Genomic DNA, 20,972 nt, shown 5'->3' with positions numbered 1-20,972 from the left:
GTGTTTTTCCCCACCACTCGTGTCTAATGTCCATGGTTTACATTTATAGTCACTGCTGACACAGCTTGTGTTGTTTTTCTTCAGAGCTCCTCTTTTGTCTTGACAAACAGGGAACCAGTCAGTCCGTCCACCATAACTGTGCTTCCACTCATGACCTGACAGACAGAGACTGAAAGGTCAGGATTTCTGGTATGAAACGTGACCGTGAAGTGTGGGTTAGTTAGTGTTGGTTATTAATAACCAACAACTGGCTGACTTAATGAAGGAAAGTCAAAGCAGTATTCTAACAAGAATAGTTGTGCACCCTGTGTGTGTTTGTGTGTGCGTGTGCGTGTGTGTTGAAGTGGTTTAAGGTCCCTTCTAAAAACATCCTCCATCATCTACCATCTACCTTCCTCCATCATCTACCACTTCTCTCTCTGTCTCTGATTCTGTCCCTGATTCTCTCACTTAGGTTGTAGACAGTGGTATGTAGGTCTGCACCTGTGGGACACAGCAGCTTAGCTTAGTGAAAACCCAAGCAGTCGTCTAGCAGCCACACTACAGTGAGCTGACTCTGGTGTCTCTGCTGTGGTCAAAACTGCTGTATAGTGAAAAAAATGATTGCCTCGCATGAAAAAGTCTGGGTGGGTTTATTTTTGGCCTGGTTAGAAATGCTTTGCATGTGGTCTCTATGTGCGTGCAAACCTGTTTCTCTCTCTGACTTAAAAAAACAAAAGGAGGGCCAGGTCTTTTGCCTGATCTGTATTTGTTTCATCACTATTTTTTAATCATTCGTGGCAGGGCTGAACAATTAATTGTGTTCAAATCGAAATTGCACTTTGAAGCAACGGAATTAGACGTTTTTGATCACCTGAAAATAAAGAGACACCTTGTCTGTCATGGGATTCAATTAGTTGCAATATACAACTTTTATATACAACCATAATAAATGTGGATTTATTGCCGTAAAGTAAAAAAGGTATTCCCAAATATAAATTCTATAAAGTACTCAGTCTTGCCATATTGTATGTGACATGAAACTGTCTTTCACAACCTCACCTTGTCTGAGTCTGGCTGTTCCACACCCACTTTTTAAGCCTCCTACACAGCTGTGTCTGATTCACTTAATGACTGTGTTTCAAACTAAGCACGATGAAAATGATGATCATCAGCACCTGTGTGACCTGTTAGAATTATTTAGTCATACACCTAACTATAATCCTACATACTCCCTGACTTTGTGCTAGTCGACCTGTAAGAATATATTGTGTTTTGTCAATTGAAAGAAATTTAAAAAAAGGTGATATTTGTGAAAGCCTACTTACTTCAGTAAAACATTTGAACAGTACTGTATTTTTAGAACAACCACATACAACATATTTTCGGCCTTTACTTGTGCTTTTAATGTTTCTTCTTTTCTTTTAGCTTACCTGTTATGTCTTTTTATTTATGTGATCTTTAGACTTTTAACTTAGTGGTTTTATATCACTGAATACCCTTAAAGTGAGAATGAAAGAAGAATGTTTTTGTTCAATGATTCATTGAGTAGAATTCTTTCTGAATGTTTTCTTCTTTGCGTTTCCTTTGTCTCTCTATGTCTGTGACTTTTTTGTGTGTGATACCTCCCGTAAAAAAAGAGATTATCAGTCTCAGTGGGATGCTTTGTGGTTTGGAATGTTGTGTTCCATGAAGGTCTGAATCATACTGCTGCATGTTCCAACCAGAGAAGAATGAATATTGTATATTCACCATGCACCTTCTGCTTTCATACAATAATTCCCCATGTCTAATGCTGTAAAGCACACTTCAGTCAGACCCGTGAATGAATAATAATGATTTATTACAGACTGTAGAAAATGAATTGTGCCGATTATGTCTTTAGCACTTGGACTTGGCAGGGAGATGTTGAGAGGGCATCTGGTCTGAGCAGCAGCAGCAGCAGCTAAATGTGTTCTGTGAGTCCAGACACTGATGGTGGTTGATGATTTGGAGGATGAAGACTGATGGTACTGTGAAGAGTTTGCAGTGATGAGGAGGTGGAGGGCGTGCGTTACAGCAGCATGAATGGACTAAAGCAGGAAGAGATGTGTTGCTGTGCTATTGGACAGACAAGATCAGCTGATGAACAGCTGATCTTTTTGCTGAGGACCCCAGGACATGACAGCAACATGTGTGTGTGTGTGTGTGTGAGGAGAACAGTCTTTCTGACAAAACTTCAGCTAGAGCTTATTATTAAATTAACTTGGACAAATGATGCGAGCAGGCAGTCAACGTGAAGTGCCTTTAATATCCATTAGACACACCTCCCATTCACTCCCTCTCAGACTGGCGGGGTATTTAAGCCTGCCACTGCCACTGCTACCCTGCGCTGGTGATGCTGCTCGTGCTTTAAGTCCAGCATCCACCTGTATGCATTTATGTGGGGAGTGATTAAGTCGGTGCCTGGACGCCAAAACTATATAGCGCTCCAATTGTGATGCATTCTAGCATTGTAATGACTTGTCTGACTGAATTGGACACTTTTCATGTCCTTTTTCTACACACTATATTAATCAGAAAATGTCAAAATGTAATGTCATTTCTTTTTAAGAATGGAAATGAGTGCATGTTTGCAGGTTTTTAAGCACAAGGTAAGCCACCAAGATGGTGATTCACGTTTGAGTGAATACGACCAGTGAAAATCAATCTTCACATTCCACATTCCAAGTTAAGCGTGTTCCCTGCTCTGTATGAGAGTGGTTGCCACAGATTCTGAGACACGGAAATAAGAAGCTGTGCTTAGCTGCGCTGCGTTCATACACATGGACACACAAAACTGTCCTGCTGCTGTTTTTAGAAAGACTGAACCTGTTTGATTATTTTTCAGCATGTGTCAGCAACAGGTGGAGATGGAAAGGCAAAGTAAACCAGCAGCAGAGAATGATGACATGATGAGTAATGGAGGAGACAATAAAGCACTGTAAAAACATTTTCTACCTTAAACCACCGCCAATGTGAATGACAGGGACAGAGAGGGTGTTCGCCATCTGTGGCTGCAGCTTTTTGTTTTGCTTCCTTGTCCAGGAGAATATTATTCAGTGGTGTATTCGTCACCTCAAACTCCCCTCTGCTTTCAGGTGTCTCCACTGCAGAGGCATCTTTTTCTTCTCTGGTCAAGAAGTTTTTGAGAGGGCTAGTGATCGTTTTACAGAATTCATGTACAAACACATGAGGTTTATAAGGTGCAAACATTGCTCATACAATTAAAAAAAGAAAGCAAAACTTTTCTCCCATCTGTTGTTCCGCTTTCACATTTTCACACTGAAGACCACAGCCAGATATTAGTGGATGTTGGTGTTTCTTTTTAATCCTCTTTGAAAGTGACTTTAATTAGCTATGAAACAACTGGCTGTCGGCCCCACGGCGGTGCGATGACTAGCAGGTTTTGATCCCTCTGCGTACTTCCTCCCACAGTCCAAATACATGTACACATTATGCTAATTGTAAACTCTAAATCATGAGGTTTTTTGTCTGCAATGGACCAGTGACCTGTACATGTTGTACGCCACCATTGGCTCCATCCCCCATGACCCTCATGTGGAGGATGAAGCAGTAGAAAATGGATGTGCAACTGTCTCTGAGACTACAGCAAAACTTAATTCATCAGTGAAATAGCAGCCAAAGTTGAGTGTGAACTGCAAGCAGCCAGTCTCACTTTAATTTATTGGTATAGTAATTCTTGGCTGTTGATTAAATCTTGTGAAAACCCTGTATGTATTTGGCCTTTTATGCTAAAGCCTTCTGCTATAAGATACACATTTCAAAGTTTTTAATCCAAGTATGTCAAATTAAGCCTTTTCATGTCATGTTATCCAGCTCATCAAGTCTGCATGTTTATTAAATCACGTTTGCCCACAAACACACACACACACACACACACACACACACACACTACTCTGGCACTGACGCCATACTAAGGGAGCTGCTTGCACCCTGGAGAGAAAACCACATTAGCATGTACAGTTCTTATCTTCACAGCAGTGGATAATTAGATTCTGTGGCTCTCATATGAAAAATCTGATGTGCTCGTCCATTACCTCCTTATCAGCCAAGCCTCCAGGTTTTGCTGTGGTAAGGAAGTTCAGACGTGAATAGATTTTATTTGTCTACCTTGCTTCTTCCTTAGAAACTGGTCTTCATCCGTCTTAATGTATTACGTTTGTAATAGTCATGGGACAAAGAAAATTGAGATGTCTTTCCCATTAATAGCCTTTTGTGTTTTTGTGAAATCAGGAGAAAGTGAATATGTTGATTTGAATCAGAATGTTCAGTTTGAATAATTTGAGTTTGATAAATGAGTCACACTTTCACACTTGTTATAACTTCCTCTTTAAGTTAAACATACATATGTCATCTTCAATGCTGCTCTGTAGGCACATAAGAGGAACTGTTACCTCCTCTGACCTGTAATCCATATAGAGTGCTGCCTACACTGTCCACCTACTTTCAGAGTCACTCTGGTTCAAGAAGTAAAATGTACTTCCTCAAAGATAGGGCATTTAATACTATTGAGTTTCTTCGATGACGCTTTAGAGTTTAAAGCCTGGAACTAGACAGACTAGTTGAATTGTGACAATAAAGGTACAACTGTGTGCATAATTATTCTAAGAGCGAAGGAACTAATCATTCAAAAAACCCACCCCAGGACAGACCAACCACCGATAATTAGGAATGGTGTTAATCAAATTCAATTCCCAGAGCCTTGTCCACAGGGGGCAATTCAAAACTGACTCAGGGGTGTACCTTAGTATAAAATGAGGCTCAGGAAATGAACGTAGAAATTTATGAGTTGACCTGCAATATCCATCCATCCATTCATCCATTATCTACCGCTTTATCCTCCACCAGAGGGTCATGGGGGGTGCTGTGCCACATGGGGGTGGAGTGGCTCAGTGGTTAAGACCGGTACCCTATGTGCAAAAAAACATCATGGTCGCAATGGTCGCAAGTTCGATTCCACCCCTCGCTGATTGTACTCAATTCCATTGTAAGTCGCTTTGGATAAAAGCGTCTGCTAAATGACATGACATGACATGTAATGTAATGTAATGTCAGGTTTTAAACACCCACTAAATGAGAACACAAGTCAGAAATGTGGCATTATGTTCTCTGAAGAAGAGCTTAAACTAGAGTTTGAGACCATAATCTCCTCAGGAATATGTTTACTTATAAATTAAATGAGAAAACTTCCATTCAAACTGAGTTACTTTTGAAACCAGGACGATAACTGCTGCTTCTGTCCTACTTCTTTGCTTATGTACAGTATGATCGAGGTATATTTTATTCTCTTCCTTTTAGGCCCTCCCTTGCATCTCTAATTGTTTATGTAGTCAGAGTTTCCACAAAGGTGATGTGGAACCTGAACAGTTCTCCTTTTACTCGCCTACAACTGTTTAAGTGGAGGAGTCTTTTGTGGGGGAACGTTCTCGGAGTTGTTGATGCCCTCGTTTGATTTCTGTTCCTCTCTGTGTTGCTGTTTTTTAGGCTCAAAGCTCTGGTTTCAACAGGAGGTCGGAGTGTGCAAGCAGCATGTGACTGGTGAGTTTAGACAACAAATGTGTATGCAGCACGGTCACATACAGTACACTTTACACACACACACACAAGCATGTAGGTTATACTGCCCTCTGCTGTTGCAAGATTTGAAAAGAATACCCACGTACCCTGCACATGGTGTAGCTTCTCATACAAGTACTGTAAATCATTAGCAATACTTGAGTAAATGTTTCAGTAAATGTTTGTCATTATTGTTGTTTAGTTATTAATGAATTACACCAGCGAAAAGTGTCAGGGCCCGCTTTGAAATCTGAAATCACGACTCTGATCATTAGAGACGAGGATCTAATCATTTCTATATATAATATTGTTTTCATGTGAACATGGGGATACAGAAATTCATTCAGTCCATTTCACTTTATTTCTGAACTTGTGTGCATGTGTTTATTACATCTGGGCTCCATGTAATATTTGAAAGGTCTCACTTCACAACAAAGTGCTCACCCTCAAAGTGCATTATTATCCATCAACACAAATAACAATTGACTAATTAAAATGTGAAAAGGCCAAACACAGTGCATTGGCACACAAAGCAGTGGAGAAATAATTAAAGCCTGTTTTTGGCTTCATCCAAACACACACACACAGTATGCAAAGTTATTTTGCAGCACTAAGTCCCCTGAAATGATAGTAGAGCCTTTAAGCTCTGAAAAGTTGAATCAAAGCCAAGGAGATGATTCATTCAGAATCTCTGCTCTCACTGCTGTTGACGAGGGAAACGTTACCAGCAAACAAACAAGTCAAACAGAGAAACAACAGCAGGAATTTCTGCTTAAAACAGAAACTGACGCAGTTGTAAATGAGCTGAAGGCCTTGGCGGCACCAGCTGTTATGGTAAATATCATTTGCATTAAATGTATATTAAACTGAAAATAGAGGCCTACGTCATTTGCTTTCCATGTATTCCAATCATCTCCATCGCTGCCCCAGGCTGTTTTCCCATGTGGACGACCCGTTCCTGGACGACCCCCTGCCCAGGGAGTTTGTCCTCTACCTACGACCCAGTGGACCACTTCAGAACCAGCTCTCCCACTTCTGGCAGCAGAGCCGGGTCACTTGTGGCAAAAACAAAGCCCACAACATTTTTCCCCACATCACTCTCTGCCAGTTCTTCATGGTGAGTTAAGAGGAATGTCAAGTGAAGTATTGTGAGTGAAGGCCGAGTGTTCGAGGTGGCTTGACTCACTATTTACTGAGACAGCTTCAATCTGAATTTGTCATTCACAAAACTCTCACAGCAACAGAGGTGGAAATCAAACCACTCACCACTCTCTGAAAAAAGTCAAATCCATTTTTTTCCCCACGATGTGAGGTTAATAATCTCATAAATACAACATGTAAGCAAATTGGAAAAACTGTTCACTGCTCTGATCACCACAACATGTGCATCCTTCCCGCTGTGTTTACACACAGGTTTACAAGGTTATTTTTTGATTCCCGTTTGTTTGTGCATTGCTACATTCTTCCTCTATCACCTGTAAATGGGTGGATTAAGGCGGAATGACAGGCAGGGCTGTTTCCTGCACCTTTTATAGTTGTACATGTACATCCTCATCCCTTACAACACAACACAAACTAAATCACTAACTAACCAGCAACGCTCTACATGGTATGTGTGAGATATGGTCACTTTCTCTTTTGTCCTCTCCTCCTTCCAGAAATGGCAGCAGAATTCCCTACATAATAATTGATTCCTTGTCATAAGCAGGATGGACCTTATAACCCTTATAAGAGAAATGTAGATATTTGATGTGATATGTTGCTTTTGCATTGTCTTGTCGTGTTACCTTGCTGTTAAAAAAAGTTCTGCTTTTTTTGGCCAAAGATTGATTTCAAACATCTCAAAACACCACTCTCGTGTTTTCATGTATACAACCAATACACAATTTTGGGAAAACAACAATGTCATAGCACCACCTGTCTTAATCCCACTAGCTTTAGCTGTATCTAGCTGTATTCCTGTGGCAGCGTTACAGTGCCACATATAGGCCTAACATATGTACTACAGCATGTGGAGTCTGCAACCTTTTAAGAACGTGTGAACAAGGCCCATATTTTTTTGATGGTTACCAGGATGTGATTGTAACAAAATCACATTACAAACTTCTCTACACAGTGTGCAGACCACAAAGTAGAAGCCCTGTGTGAAGCCCTCCAGGCCAGTGTACAGCAGTGGCGAGGTCGCTTCCCCAGCCCACTGCCCCTGGAGCTCTACACGTCCTCCAACTTCATTGGCCTTTTTGTGGAAGAACAGGTGGCCGACGTCCTCAAGCAGTTTGCAGCCGACTTTGCCACAGAGGCTGCTGGGAAGGCAGGTAGGAAGGACACGCAATATACCCACAATGCAACATTTAAGATGTGCGCTGCATGTCTTTGCGCCTGTGTGATGTGTTAAGAGTATGTCATGTTACATGTGGTGAAACCTCTTTTTTTCTGGTGTGGCTGGTCGTGATGTAGGGTTAATAGATCGCCCACTTCCTCTGTCTCTGTAACACAAGCACAGCATCAGACTGACAGCCAAATGGTATTTCAGGCCAAATCAGATTGGAGGCGTCAGCGTTAGAATGAATCCTCTTTAATACGTGAGCGTCATGGTATAAAACCGATTAATGATGTGTCATCAGAGGCAGATGTGCAGATGGTGAGGGTGGAATTATCTACAGTGACAGTGCGTCCAGCAAAAGTTAGGTAGTGTTTCTTTAACAGAGGGTTTCATGCTGGAGCCATTAGTCATCCAACTGTGAGTCATAATATTCTGTGTGGGGAAAACAAATGATTGATTCTTTCTTAGAATCAGGACCTTATGAATTATAACTATACAAAATGATAGGATTGGATTTATAAGATCATTATTATTATTATTATACGATATTACAACCTTACCTAAGTATTCTTTTAACTCATAGTGTTAAAGTCATTTGAAGCAACTTGTTTCATCCTGTTTTATCAATATACTTGGTCATTTTATCGGTGTAATGTTTGATTTGATTTAACACAGCATTTAGAACAATAAACGTATTCTAAATTAAAATAAAATATATAAAAAAAAGCATTATACATGTGTGTAATAGGTCTCTTATGTTGTATAATCTTTTATTTTATGGGTTCTATCTGTCACCTGTAACAAGTGAATGTCCTCAGTGTGGGATCAATACATTTTGAATTTTAAGTCTTAATATTTAATTTGCACTTGATCCTCCCTTCACTATGCATTGTGCCTTTTTACTCACATTTCTGCAAAAATCTGCTGTAAAAAGGTTTTAAAAGCAGACATGAATGATCTCACCTCTCATCTCTCTCCACCTCCTGTCTCATTCAGAAGTCCATGTTGAGCCTCATAAGAAGCAGCTCCATGTAACTCTGGCCTACAACTTTCCCAGCGATCACCTCCCATCACTGGAGAAACTGGCCAAGGGCATCGAGGTCAAGCTGGGCTGTGATTGGTTGGCTGTCTTGTTCTCCCGGGACATTCGTTTTGCTAACCATGAGGTAGCTGCTGCTATTCATACTGCCAGCACTGACGCGTATCGATGTGACTTTGTTCTTAACGTCAGCTCCTCTCCGTGTCTCGTTTGCAGACCCTGAAGGTGATGTATCCCTACATGCCTCAGAATGAGGATGAGCTGGAGCTGGTTCCTGGGGATTTTGTCTTCATGTCACCAGTGGACCAGAGTGGGACCAGTGAAGGTTGGGTGTACGGAACCTCGCTGGCCACAGGGCTTTCTGGACTGCTGCCTGAGAACTATGTCAGCCTGGCCGATGAGTCCGACACTTGGGTCTTCCACGGGTGAGCAGATTTGTGACTTTGTGAATTAGTAAACATAAGAAATGAAATCTGCTGATCAGATTCATGCTCCCTTGAGGTTTAGAATATTTAAAGTCACCCCTTAGGAAGGTTAATATTTAAACCCAAATTCCAAAGCCAATGTGTTTCCCCACAGTTTGGTTTCATGCCAGTTATTTGCGGACACTGATGTTCAGAAAAGCATTTCTGTATGGATGAATAGAGATCCCACTGCAGCATGGATGTATATGCACCATCACAAAGGAACATTTTTGACTGTCCGAATTTGTGGAATATTAATTTTTTTCCAAGACTGGAATTTTTAAAACAGAATTTAAAACACATTCTTAATTTTTCATTATTATTTTGCAAAACATGGCTGTTTTACAGGACAGTATACAGTATGTACAGTATACCTGGGCTGCAACTAATGATTATTTTTCATTATAGATTAATCTGATGATTATTTTTCGATTAATCAAATAGTTGTTTGGTTCATAAAATGTCAAAAAACTTGTATTTCCGTGTTTCCCACGTCTTGGTTTGTCCACAAACCAAAGTGAATCAGTTTAAATGATTTCTTTGTTAAATGCTGCAAAGGAACCAGAACCAGTAATTCATTCATAATATATGAATCCATGAATTAGCTCTAATGTATTCAGAATATGAAATATAGCATAAATAAAAGGAAACTTTTGTCCTCTTACCTCTGCTTGTCCACCACAGCTCCCATTCCTTCTTCAGCTGTGGGCCCAGTGACAAGACCAGTAAGGAGCGAGGGATGTTAGATGGACTGCTGGACAGCCGACGCCCTGATAGCACTAGTCCTGGAGACACACCCGGCCTCAGTCTCATTTGTCATCCAATGCAGGTAGTCTTTGATTCAAACTCACATCATTTTAAATATTGAATATATTTAAAAAAAGAGTTTCTATTTCCCAGCAGGTCCTGCGGATCAGTGGCGGTCACCCACGGCAGTCCAAACGCTCACTTTTCGTCTGCCGGCACGGAGAGAGGATGGATGTGGTTTTTGGCAAACACTGGCTCACCCTCTGCTCAGACAGTAAAGGTGAAACACCCACTGTGATGCCCTCTGTTCGTGTGCACTCCGGTGTTTCTCACATTGGACTGAATGAAGATTATGAGAAAACAAAAATTCCTACCTTTAGCTAATGCGTGTTTTTTTGCTGTTTGGCAGGTAGATATGTTCGCTCCAATCTGAACATGCCCCCCAGTTTGCCACTGTGGGGCGGGCAGAGAGACTATGACATGGACACTCCTCTCACTGTGTTTGGATCCACTCAGGCTCGACTAGTGGGTACGTCACTTGTTTAAAGTTAATTACTGTATTTACTGGTGTTTATTTATCACTCCCAAGAGAATTAGTCACAGTTTTGACAGACTATTTTAACACCTAATTTTGCTGTGTTTCCATCATGGCACGGTTTCGGTCAGGCTGTGTGTCAACTGAGAGTAGTACCTTCACTTGGTAGGCGGGGTGTGGGCTGTGCCTGATAGACGCGTCAGCGAGACACGTAGCGTAACATTGTGCTGGTGGGACGACAACGAGCGACAACATCGCACCCATCGTACCTTTTTGCTCTGGTACCAAAGGGTGCTAAAAAATGGAATAGATGGTTATTGTTTTATTTCTAACACATTTACAATGACAACACGTACATTTGCATCTCATCACATGTTTGAAAATGAGTAGGCCGGAGTATAAACTTATATGTAAACTACCCACAAAAATATTTACCATACTTTACCAAACTGAACCGTTCCACTCAATGGAAACACAGCTTTTGTGTCCTGGATTCATCTGCTGTGAGCACTCGTGATTGGTTCTCACGTCCATGCACTGTATGCTTGGCCTGAGTAAATCAATGCTCTACTTACACTGCTGGAACATGAAATAAGATTTGGATCAGTGGTTACAAATAAATTGAACACATGAGCACTGAGACTTGTACCGATTTGTTTTGTAATTACAAATATTTAGAGGTGCACAAACAATCACCGGTTTAAACCAGGTTAAAAACCTTCTTGGTTCATTGTGAATCTTCAACAGAGGACTTCCGCTGAGAATGTGGTCTTCATTACATACCTAAGAATTTGACCACATGTGTTTCTAAAAAAAAACTCTGCATTTGTGTGGTTTGGATTGAATCTCAACACACAGACAGGATGCACTGGGTGTGGTCAATCCTTTTTTTTTATTGTTATTATTTTACTGTTCGTATCAGTCTCTAATACAGTCATGCATTCTTCTCCCTCTATCTGAGTCATTCTCTAACCCTAGACCAGGGAAGAAATAAATGCATTGATGGAATAATCTGGTAATTCATTATATTCAGGTAGTCAGCTGACCTCATTCTTTAGACACAGGATGTTGCTGAACCTAGACCTGACCAACTGCAGCAACCCCTTACCTATTTGCTTAGTTAAATCCAGGTGGCGACTTCTTTTTTGGCCAGGCAGTGTATATAAATCATGTTGTAGAAAGCTCTTGTTGTACAGTATCTCTATAAGAGAGCCATTCCCCCACAGATGTGGTTTCCAATGATAACATTTAGCAGCTGTGAGAGCAGCTAATAGGGGACAGTTGGCCCTAAAGAGCAGTAGTGGTTCAGACCTGGATTTAGCCTTGTCCACTTGATGATTGTGATCAGATGACTCAGGACAGACATAATACCAGGTCTGAGTGAGGTCGAAATGATGTATTCTAGTTGGTGATGGGGAACTAATGAACCATTCTGTTTCTGATGTGTTTTAAAATGTGCTTTTTTTTCAGGTGAGGCCCTGCTAGAGAGCAGCACAGTGATAGACTTTGTGTATTGTTCCCCATCTCTGCGATGTGTTCAGACTGCACAGAACATCCTGAAAGGTAAGACGAGTCTCCCTGTATGGTCAAATATGACAGGACAGCAGTGATGCTTGGGCATCCCTCATGAAACGGAGCTGTATCTCTCGGACATCGAGGGTGTGTTTATGCCAGACAGTTAGAACTGAGGTTCATCTTCTTTGTTACGTTGTATACACATTACATTTGTATATACAAGTGGACTATTGACTTTTAACATACATATGTATGTCCTGTTATCACCCATGTGAGCTGCCTCCCGGTTAATTTCACACTTCTATTCAAAATCCTCCTGTATGCTTTCAACGCCATCCCACAAACTCGCTATCTCTCTCTGACCTCCTCCACATCGCCACTTCCTCCAGCTCCCACAGAGACTCCTCCTCCATCCACCTCACTGTGCCCTCCACCCGCCTCAGCCGCTCTGCTCCCCATCTCTGGAATTCACTCCCACCAGACATCCGCAACTCTGAATCTTCCACTCTTCAACTCAGACTCAAAACCCACCTGTTCAAAATACCCTGCTCTCTGTAATTTCACTCCATTATGCGTTCACTGTGTCGCCCTGTAGTCTGTTTGTTTGTTTATTGTTATTATTATTATTATTATCATCATTGTTATTATAATAATAATAATAATAATAATAATAATAATTGGTTTGAAGACAGATGTGTGTCTGACATCAGACTGTGATGGGATTTAATTGGTTCTGATACCAGTACTGCTTATTATATACATATATTTATCAGTACTCTTATTGATACTACTCCATAATTTGGTGCAAAAAATGACATCAAAATATGTTAAAATATTCAACCGTTATTTTATTTCTGTTTCTTCAGCAGAAACATCAACTGCAATGCACTGCCTTTAGATTGTACATATAAACGCTATGTTTTACTAAATCTACCAAAGTGAGCCCAGACGTTCACTTATCAGTGCAGCAACAAGTGCTAGTGAAATTATAATAATATTATCTTGATGTTAATTAATGAATAGTAGTAGAGCATCTTTCTGTTTGTCAGGAGAAAACGAATGACTCGGTTTGCTTACTTGTTTGATTTATAGTATTCATTGTTCATATGTTTGAATTAAGTCTTTGAGCACGAGCGTCAGCAGCTTCAGTCACAGTACATTATTGTCTGTGCGTCTCGTTGTTCAAACACTGTCTGACGCAATGTCATCTGAGGTGGAACCACAACCCACTTTTGCTTCTCTTCCTCTTCTTTGTCTCTTGTTTAATGTTGTTTCAACTTCCTGTTGTCTGAACCGCCCAAAAAAGCTGCACATGCAAATCAAACAAATGCTGATCATCTCTTTTGTTCAGACAGGATTTTGGTCTGTATTTCAAACCATGGACCAAGGAATATTTAACACCTCTAATTTTAGTTCAGACTGAACCAAGAAGTTTGGTCCATACAGAAAATGAGTCCAAATCTGATCCTGTGTGTGTGTGTGTGTACAGGTCTGCAGCAGGATGCTAAACTGAAGGTTAGAGTGGAACCAGGTCTTTTTGAATGGACCAAGTGGGTTTCTGGGAACTCGCTGCCTGCATGGATACCTCCAGCTGATCTAGCTGCTGCCAATTTCAGTGTGGACACAACATATAGGTAATACACAGTGCAGGGCTAAACACACAGTGCATTGTGCAACTGTTTTTGATGTATGTTGATTGTAATATCAGTGATGTAAGAGTATATGCTACCCATAAAATATCTCATCCTCATTTACTGATGTTTTCATGCGAAAGTCAAAATGACGTAACTCATGTTTTCATCTGTGCTTTTGCACTTTTATTAACCTTTCAGTATCAGTGGTAAGATCTCTAATACAATCCTAAATAAACTCCTCCTCAGTTCTTCTACCTACACAGATGCGTAGTGTGATGGTTCACACAATCAATAATGCATACAGAGCCCCAAAGGTCACTCCACCATTGTATGTATGCCATATTATTTTTAATATCAAATGTTAACATCCATTCTATTTCATTTTTCTCTTTTCAAAACCACCCACTATGTGTCAGGGTGATGTGTGTGTGCTGCATTTTCACCATCTGAACATACTCTATTATACATGATGAATGGACTGCAGTTACTTTGGCCTTTATAATCTTCATCCAGTGTATGTCTCATTCACACACACACACACACACACACTGGAGCATGAATACATAACCATAACCTGTTGGAAGTCATGTTGAAATTGTTATCACATGCGGGGCCAGCCTGAGTACATGTGTGGCACCTTATATATTCTTTTATTTCACATCTACTTTATGTGCATGTCAGGCTTGGTGTGGATCGGTGGCAGAGTAGTCCAAAGACACATGGAGGGTACAATCCCTGGCTCCACTAGTCTGCATGCCACTGTGTCCCTGTGGTGGCATAAGTGTACTCCTGGTACCCATCAGAAGGGCATTCAGTGGGAAGAACTATACCAAGTAAACTGTGTGTGGGAAAAAAAAAATAAATAAATAAATTAATTAATTAAAGAAATGCATACATAAATGAATAAATAAATAAATGAATACATGTATAAATAAATACAGAAATAAATAAATGCATAAATAAATAAATACAGGAATAAATATATAATTAAATGAATAAATAATTACATAAATAAATTAATGCTTTCCATTTATTTCTACATTTCTGTTCACCTACGTTTATTTATTTATACATTTATTTATTTATTTATACACAAGTCATGTTGTGTCCTCCATATGTACATTTGCTTGTGCCTGTAAAAAACAACAACAACTTGCAGTAATGATGGTAATGAGTAACATAAAGTCAGAAAAGCTTTACATTAGTTACATTTACCTCAGGATTGGACAGAAAAAACAAAATGGCTGTCGGGTCATAGTTAGTATTTGAACAGTTCACACAGCATCAGGAGTAGTTGAGGTTCAGTGTCTTGCTCAAGGACACAGAGACACTGTGAAAGAACTAGGGGATCAAAACAGGAAGCAGTTTGTGTATCTAGTCTGTATACACAGTACAAGTTTGTAGAGTGTACGTGTCCTACCTGCAGCTGTGGCTGTGTTGTTTATCTGCTCTGCACAGATGTCCTGTCTGTATTTATGTATATTTTGCACTTCAGTCAAAAAATACACGCGTGGACAATCGTGGCACTTTCTTTGCTTGTGACTTTTAAATGTTGCGTGTACGACATCATGTGAGAGAAGTTCACAGTCTTACTACCAGAGATTCCTCGTGACAAGTGTCTGCTAGTGTCAGAAATGTCACATGGCCATCTGTGTGTGCTGCTACGATCTATGTCCTCTGAACTCACAGCACGACACAGTCGAATATAATTAAAGCAAAATATGAATAAAATGCCACCTCCTCTTTTGATTCTTCTGATAACCACAGGCACATGCTAATGACGTGTTTAACATGTGTTGCAGCTGATGACTTGCGTCATAGCCTATGATTCAGTAGGTGTTAGGTGTCATGATTATTACATCCACGTTGCACACTGTGATTAATAATGATCTCACAGTGTGTAGGAGGCATAAGGAGGTGCTGTAGTGCTGACTGTCATATGACCTTTGACTTTATTGTTTGCCTCATGTAGACCACTGATCCCTGTCAGCAAGCTCACTGTGTCTGAGTCCTATGAGAGCTACATGAGTCGGAGCTACCAAGTGACCAAAGATCTCCTGTCGGACTGCAAAAACACTGGTGAGAGAAGCTGCTGCAGCTTTTGTGTGAGGTTCCTGAGTCTATCGTATTCGTTTACACTCTTGTGTGTTTGTCCTCTGATGTTCTATCCTGTCTTGGTTCCCACTGTGTGTAGGAAACAACGTGCTGATTGTAGCCCACGCTTCTTCCTTAGAGGCCTGCACACGCCAGCTGCAGGGCCGCGGCCCACGGAGCGCCAAGGACTTCATCCAAGTAGTCCGAAAGGTCTGTTCACTGCATATGTTTCTGGATCTAGTCTTTTTGTTTTTCTATACATCCCACACCTCTATCCATCCATCATTATACTTCCATCTGGTTGCCTCACTTCATCCCACCATTCTCATTATGGTCAGATGTACAGGAACATGGGTGACCTTTAAAAGCATCCATATGTAGGAAATAAAATCCACATCGTAGCTGTTTGTTTTAATATTCAGTGTTTGTTTGTTTTTATTTTTTAGATTCAATCAGATTTTCAGATTTAATCTCCACCTCCAGCTTTTCCAATCTAATACCTGACTCAGTGAAAACTGACCTGCTTTCATACTCGCAACTAGTGACATAATGTTTGTTGTGCTTTTGGATTCCATCCAGACCAAACTTCCTCTTTAGATAATGGTTCATTGTTGGGCTTCTCATTACTGAGAAAACAGGGTTGCAAGCTTGTGTAACTCTCTGTAACCTTGAGGCTTCAGTGTTTGTCTGCATATTCTGTAACAAAGCAAACTTGTTTCTCCTTCTTCCCACAAAACAAGCTTGTCAGTATGAATTAAAGTGCTTCAATAGAGATGAACCAAGTTCCCTGCTCTGGATTCAGTATTGGCAGTTGGTGCTGTCTGCTCGTCAACACTGACATTCAACACACCTTTGCCTAACTTTGAGGGTCGTGGGGCAAGCTGGAGTCAACCTGTACTAAGCTAACCACACTGTTATTGCATGGCCCAAATTAAACAATAATAATAATCATAATAAAAATAATAATACATTTAATAAGATCTTTTATTAGTCCCACAATGGGTGTTTTGGCTAATCCCTCAATTAATGCAGTGTTTTCCATCTAAACTAAAAATCCTCGAAGTGGCCAGAAAACATCATTTCACCACAGCTTTGATAGTTTGTTGTTCACACCACACAGTGGCTGCAGAGGACATTGTTGTCCAGTAATTCTCTGAAATAATGACAAAGGGTCAGGTACAGTCAAACCATATTAAAACAAAAAGCTTGTCACTGAGAAAATGACCGTACTTGTATCAGAATCAGAATCACCTTTATTGTCATTATACAGTGTACAACGAGATTAAAGGACAGCTCTAGTAGTGCAAGTGAAGAGCTAAGAGTAGAGAAGAAAGAACAAAACAGTGCACCAACACCTTCGACAAAATTAGAAGGATATGTAAAAAAAAAAAAGTATTCAAAGTATTTACAGTGGGAGCCAGTAAGGGAAATATGCAGTACTCACCTTCTTCTACACTAAACTACTCTGCAGTACTACAGCCGTTCGCGACAATACATATTGTTGACTACACAGACTGTAAGCGTTGATTCAAAGTTTGAAACACCAGACTGACTCACACCCTGGTTTTAGTAGAATGAAACCACAGGCATGTATGCAAGATGTTTCCTTACTTTGCACCTTCTCACCACTGATTCCTCTGTTTGGTTCTCAGATCCCCTACCTGGGCTTCTGCTCCTGTGAGGAGCAGGGGGACACTGGGGTGTGGCAATTAATGGACCCACCCATCCTTCCCCTCACACATGGACCAAACCACAGCTTTGACTGGAGGGAAACACTTGATCAAGAATGATGTCTGCCCGACCAGAAACCCTCCAGCCTCCCTTCAATCTGATCATACTGCAAAAAAAAAAAATAACATAGAAAGAAAGAAAGAAAATATACTGGAACTTTTCTCTTTTCAGACTCTTCACAGAACTGATGGTCTAGAAGGAGCTTCCTGCCTGAAGATGAGTCCCACTCGGTGAAATGTTCATGCCCAAAATTTCACTGTAGGCTATAATTCACAAGGTGGACGCTGGGGAAGGCGGTTCGGAGGTGTTCAGTATGTCTGACTGTGTGGGAGAGCACTGACATGGAGCTACAACATTTTTTGTTTTGTCAGTCCAGTCTCAGGAAATTTTGTGGAATTTGCTTTAGCTCTTCCTCTGCATATGGATCAAAATAATAATTATGATAATAATAATAATATCATACAGATTGGGAGTTGGATAAAGACATTTGACTGATTAGCGTTACATTTGTGCACTAAAGATGGTGACATACAGTATTTTGACATCAGCTTACATGCAGAATTAGGGCGGTTGGGTGGTCTGTACATTTCCAAATTCTGAGTTGTCTGGAACATGGTATCAAACCAAATCTTGACACTGAAAGCAAAGGTTCAGAAGTTGGAGAGTGGCTATAGCTTTTAGCTCAGAATGACTCAGGCTCTGCTTTTATTTAAGTGTACGCTGAAATGTTTTCCTTTTCCACTGAGCCAAATAGTTTTAGTTCTAAACTCACCAAATGCAAAGGGTTAGGTCTAGCCGTCTAAACTGTTAGCCACATCTGACACATTAGCTGTGTGTAGCGACGGTAAACATTAGCCGTGTTTGATGTCACTCTTGCTAACTCACTGTCACTGTTCTCTGGTCTGTCACACCTGATATTGTGGAGTCATTAGCTGCACATTGTTTAGGTAATCCTTCAGCACTTGCTACAGTTAGCATCACCATGTACCCATGCTACTGTGTGTCAGGATTAGCATGTTAACATTAGCACAGCTCAGCTAACCTGTGCTTAATTTCAACATATCTCACATAGTAAATGTTAGCCTATCACACTAACATGCACTAGTAGCTATTCCAATAACAAAAAAGGCATTTGTTGCTCCACCAATGTCAACCATCTAATAATACTGTTATTTTACCGTCCTTCATTAATCATTAAAAAAAACGTTTTTGTATGCTTTGTACAATGTGCACAACAGCCTCAGGGGGGAGCTAGAGCAGCCACAGACTTTCAGCTTACAACCTCGAGAAAGAGGAGCAGTAGTTGCAGGTTCATATTTTGGCCGATGTCGTCACGCCAAGGCTAACTTAATATTTGCATAATTTCACAAAATATATTGAGACTATTAAGTATTAAAATGTATTATGAAAGTATTAACAGTACCGCTTCCCTGCACAGTTTGAACATACTGCACATGTGAATGTGTACATTTAAACACAGAGCTCCTGACCAGAAAACCAAAACACACGATATAATCCGTCTGAAAAGAAACGCCATTTTGTTGTCCTGCTTGTCCTGCATCAGTAGCTGAGGGGAGACATGTCTCCTTTGGCGTATTGACTCATGTTGTGTCTACTTTGGTGCCACATGTAGCACATACAGTATAACTGTGACTCCTGCCAGTCATGCAGTGTATATATATATATATTTAAAGAAAAACACACGACACAACTATAACAGCACAACCTGCATTCTAGACAATCATACAGTAGCTTTTGATACTGGTCCAGCAGCATTTATGAGTCTGTGTTTGTTACATGTTGTTCAGAGGTGCAGAGTAGCTGTACATAATCATATTTTGGAAAAGAAAAAGGTCTTCCGATTTTATTTCTATTTATTTATAAACATTTCTTCCAGATGTTACAAGCAAAACTGTATATTAAAAAAAGAGGATCATCGCTTTTAATAGCATGCAAGAATTAATCTCAGGTGTCGACTGCATTTAAGACATACAGTATGTATATGCAGCTTCTAAAGGTGTTCCACGAGTTGAGTGACTGTGTTGTTGTGAGAATTAAAGTGATGTCTCCTGAGTTACTGACTGGCCACTCGTAGCTGTGCAGTGATTGTGTTGCTTTGGGGGGTATTGAATGCACGTCATCACACATTTCTACACATGTCGCCTATTATAACAACAGAAATTGCATGTTTTGAATTTCTCATGAGGCAGCTCCTGTAAATCCCTCTATATTGTGGAAGCTTCTTTTTTTTTTTTTAGACTAAAACATGCAAAGGTAACAAATAAGAGAAAACACATTAAGGTCCAATAAAAAAAATAACAAATACATTTAAAAATAGCCAACAGAAATGTTTTAATAAAAACAGATGATGAGATAAATAATGACAAAAGAAAGAATACATATCATAATATAATAAAAGCTTTAACACCTGTGACGTGCAGTGAATCTATTGAAGCTACATTCAGATGATTCATTAATGATTACATTAAGAAAAACCTGCCCAGGGACAGCCAAAGTAAATAATTTGTATAAATAGAATGTTTTAAATCCAAATTGTTGGCTTAGGTTCAGCCTTAATATGCAGCTTTCTTTGTATGGCTGCATCTTTAGAAGGAAGAACAAACTGTATATTCCCTGATATGAAATTCGTTCATCTTCTACTGCTTTATCGTTCACATGAGACAGAGGAAAAAAAGTCAGACTAACACAGTCAGATAATGCAGTATGGAGTTGAATTACTACTGCATGTATATGTTTGAGTTTACACAAACTGGCCTGGACGCTCTGTACGCGACACACAGTTCCTGCCCCCAAACTTTGACAACAGAAGAAGAAGACGAAGACGAGGAAAAAAGATGAAGAAAGAAGAAATCCAGTGCATTTTTGGATTGATGAAGACTGAATGTATGCTCAGACCAATTCACCTTTAGCTGGTGGCTGGTTGTTACCATGACAGTGATGTAATAGGTCATACAAAGTTCTCTGAACATCAGGGTTGGGAGTAACAAAAGGATCTGTGACACACCAAATCCCACCTTAAATGGATTTAACTGCCTTTCCTGTACAGACACTGAACTACAGAAATAAGAAAGAAAGAAAGAAAAAAAATACAGAAATACCAAAGCAAATAGATACTTTATTAATCTCACAGACAAATTCACAAATACTGTAACTATAGAAATTTAGTGATGCATTTATAGATATAAGATAAATGTAGCAATAGTTCTCTTTTTTCATTAATATGGGCCTATTTATCAGTAATTTATTAAGAAAAAACGGAATTTGTTTTTCTATTACATCCATTTATCTAAAT

At 40.0% G+C, this 20,972-nt stretch overlaps 1 protein-coding gene across 2 annotated transcripts in view; it reads left to right on the top strand.

The window, feature by feature from the left end:
• The window catches only part of LOC122773603 (ubiquitin-associated and SH3 domain-containing protein B-like), a 45,415-nt gene extending 27,632 nt beyond the window's left edge, over positions 1-17,783 (top strand). Inside the window, exons 2-14 of one of the 2 annotated variants that reach the window (XM_044032383.1) lie at positions 5,506-5,559; positions 6,508-6,694; positions 7,694-7,892; positions 8,897-9,066; positions 9,156-9,364; positions 10,088-10,232; positions 10,307-10,430; positions 10,560-10,679; positions 12,156-12,248; positions 13,690-13,834; positions 15,807-15,913; positions 16,029-16,138; positions 17,581-17,783. In XM_044032383.1, the coding sequence (XP_043888318.1) occupies positions 5,506-5,559; positions 6,508-6,694; positions 7,694-7,892; positions 8,897-9,066; positions 9,156-9,364; positions 10,088-10,232; positions 10,307-10,430; positions 10,560-10,679; positions 12,156-12,248; positions 13,690-13,834; positions 15,807-15,913; positions 16,029-16,138; positions 17,581-17,718 (1,801 nt within the window). In that variant the 3' untranslated portion in view covers positions 17,719-17,783. Of the gene's footprint in view, positions 1-5,505; positions 5,560-6,507; positions 6,695-7,693; positions 7,893-8,896; positions 9,067-9,155; positions 9,365-10,087; positions 10,233-10,303; positions 10,431-10,559; positions 10,680-12,155; positions 12,249-13,689; positions 13,835-15,806; positions 15,914-16,028; positions 16,139-17,580 lie in introns of both variants that reach the window. The other variant, XM_044032382.1, reaches the window with a different exon arrangement.
• The last annotated feature ends 3,189 nt before the right edge of the window (positions 17,784-20,972 follow it).

Source organism: Solea senegalensis, linkage group LG8 (assembly GCF_019176455.1).
Source record: "Solea senegalensis isolate Sse05_10M linkage group LG8, IFAPA_SoseM_1, whole genome shotgun sequence".
Taxonomy (NCBI): domain Eukaryota; kingdom Metazoa; phylum Chordata; class Actinopteri; order Pleuronectiformes; family Soleidae; genus Solea; species Solea senegalensis.
The sequence above is the reverse complement of the archived record's forward strand: the minus strand, read 5'-3'. Positions and strand labels throughout refer to the sequence as shown.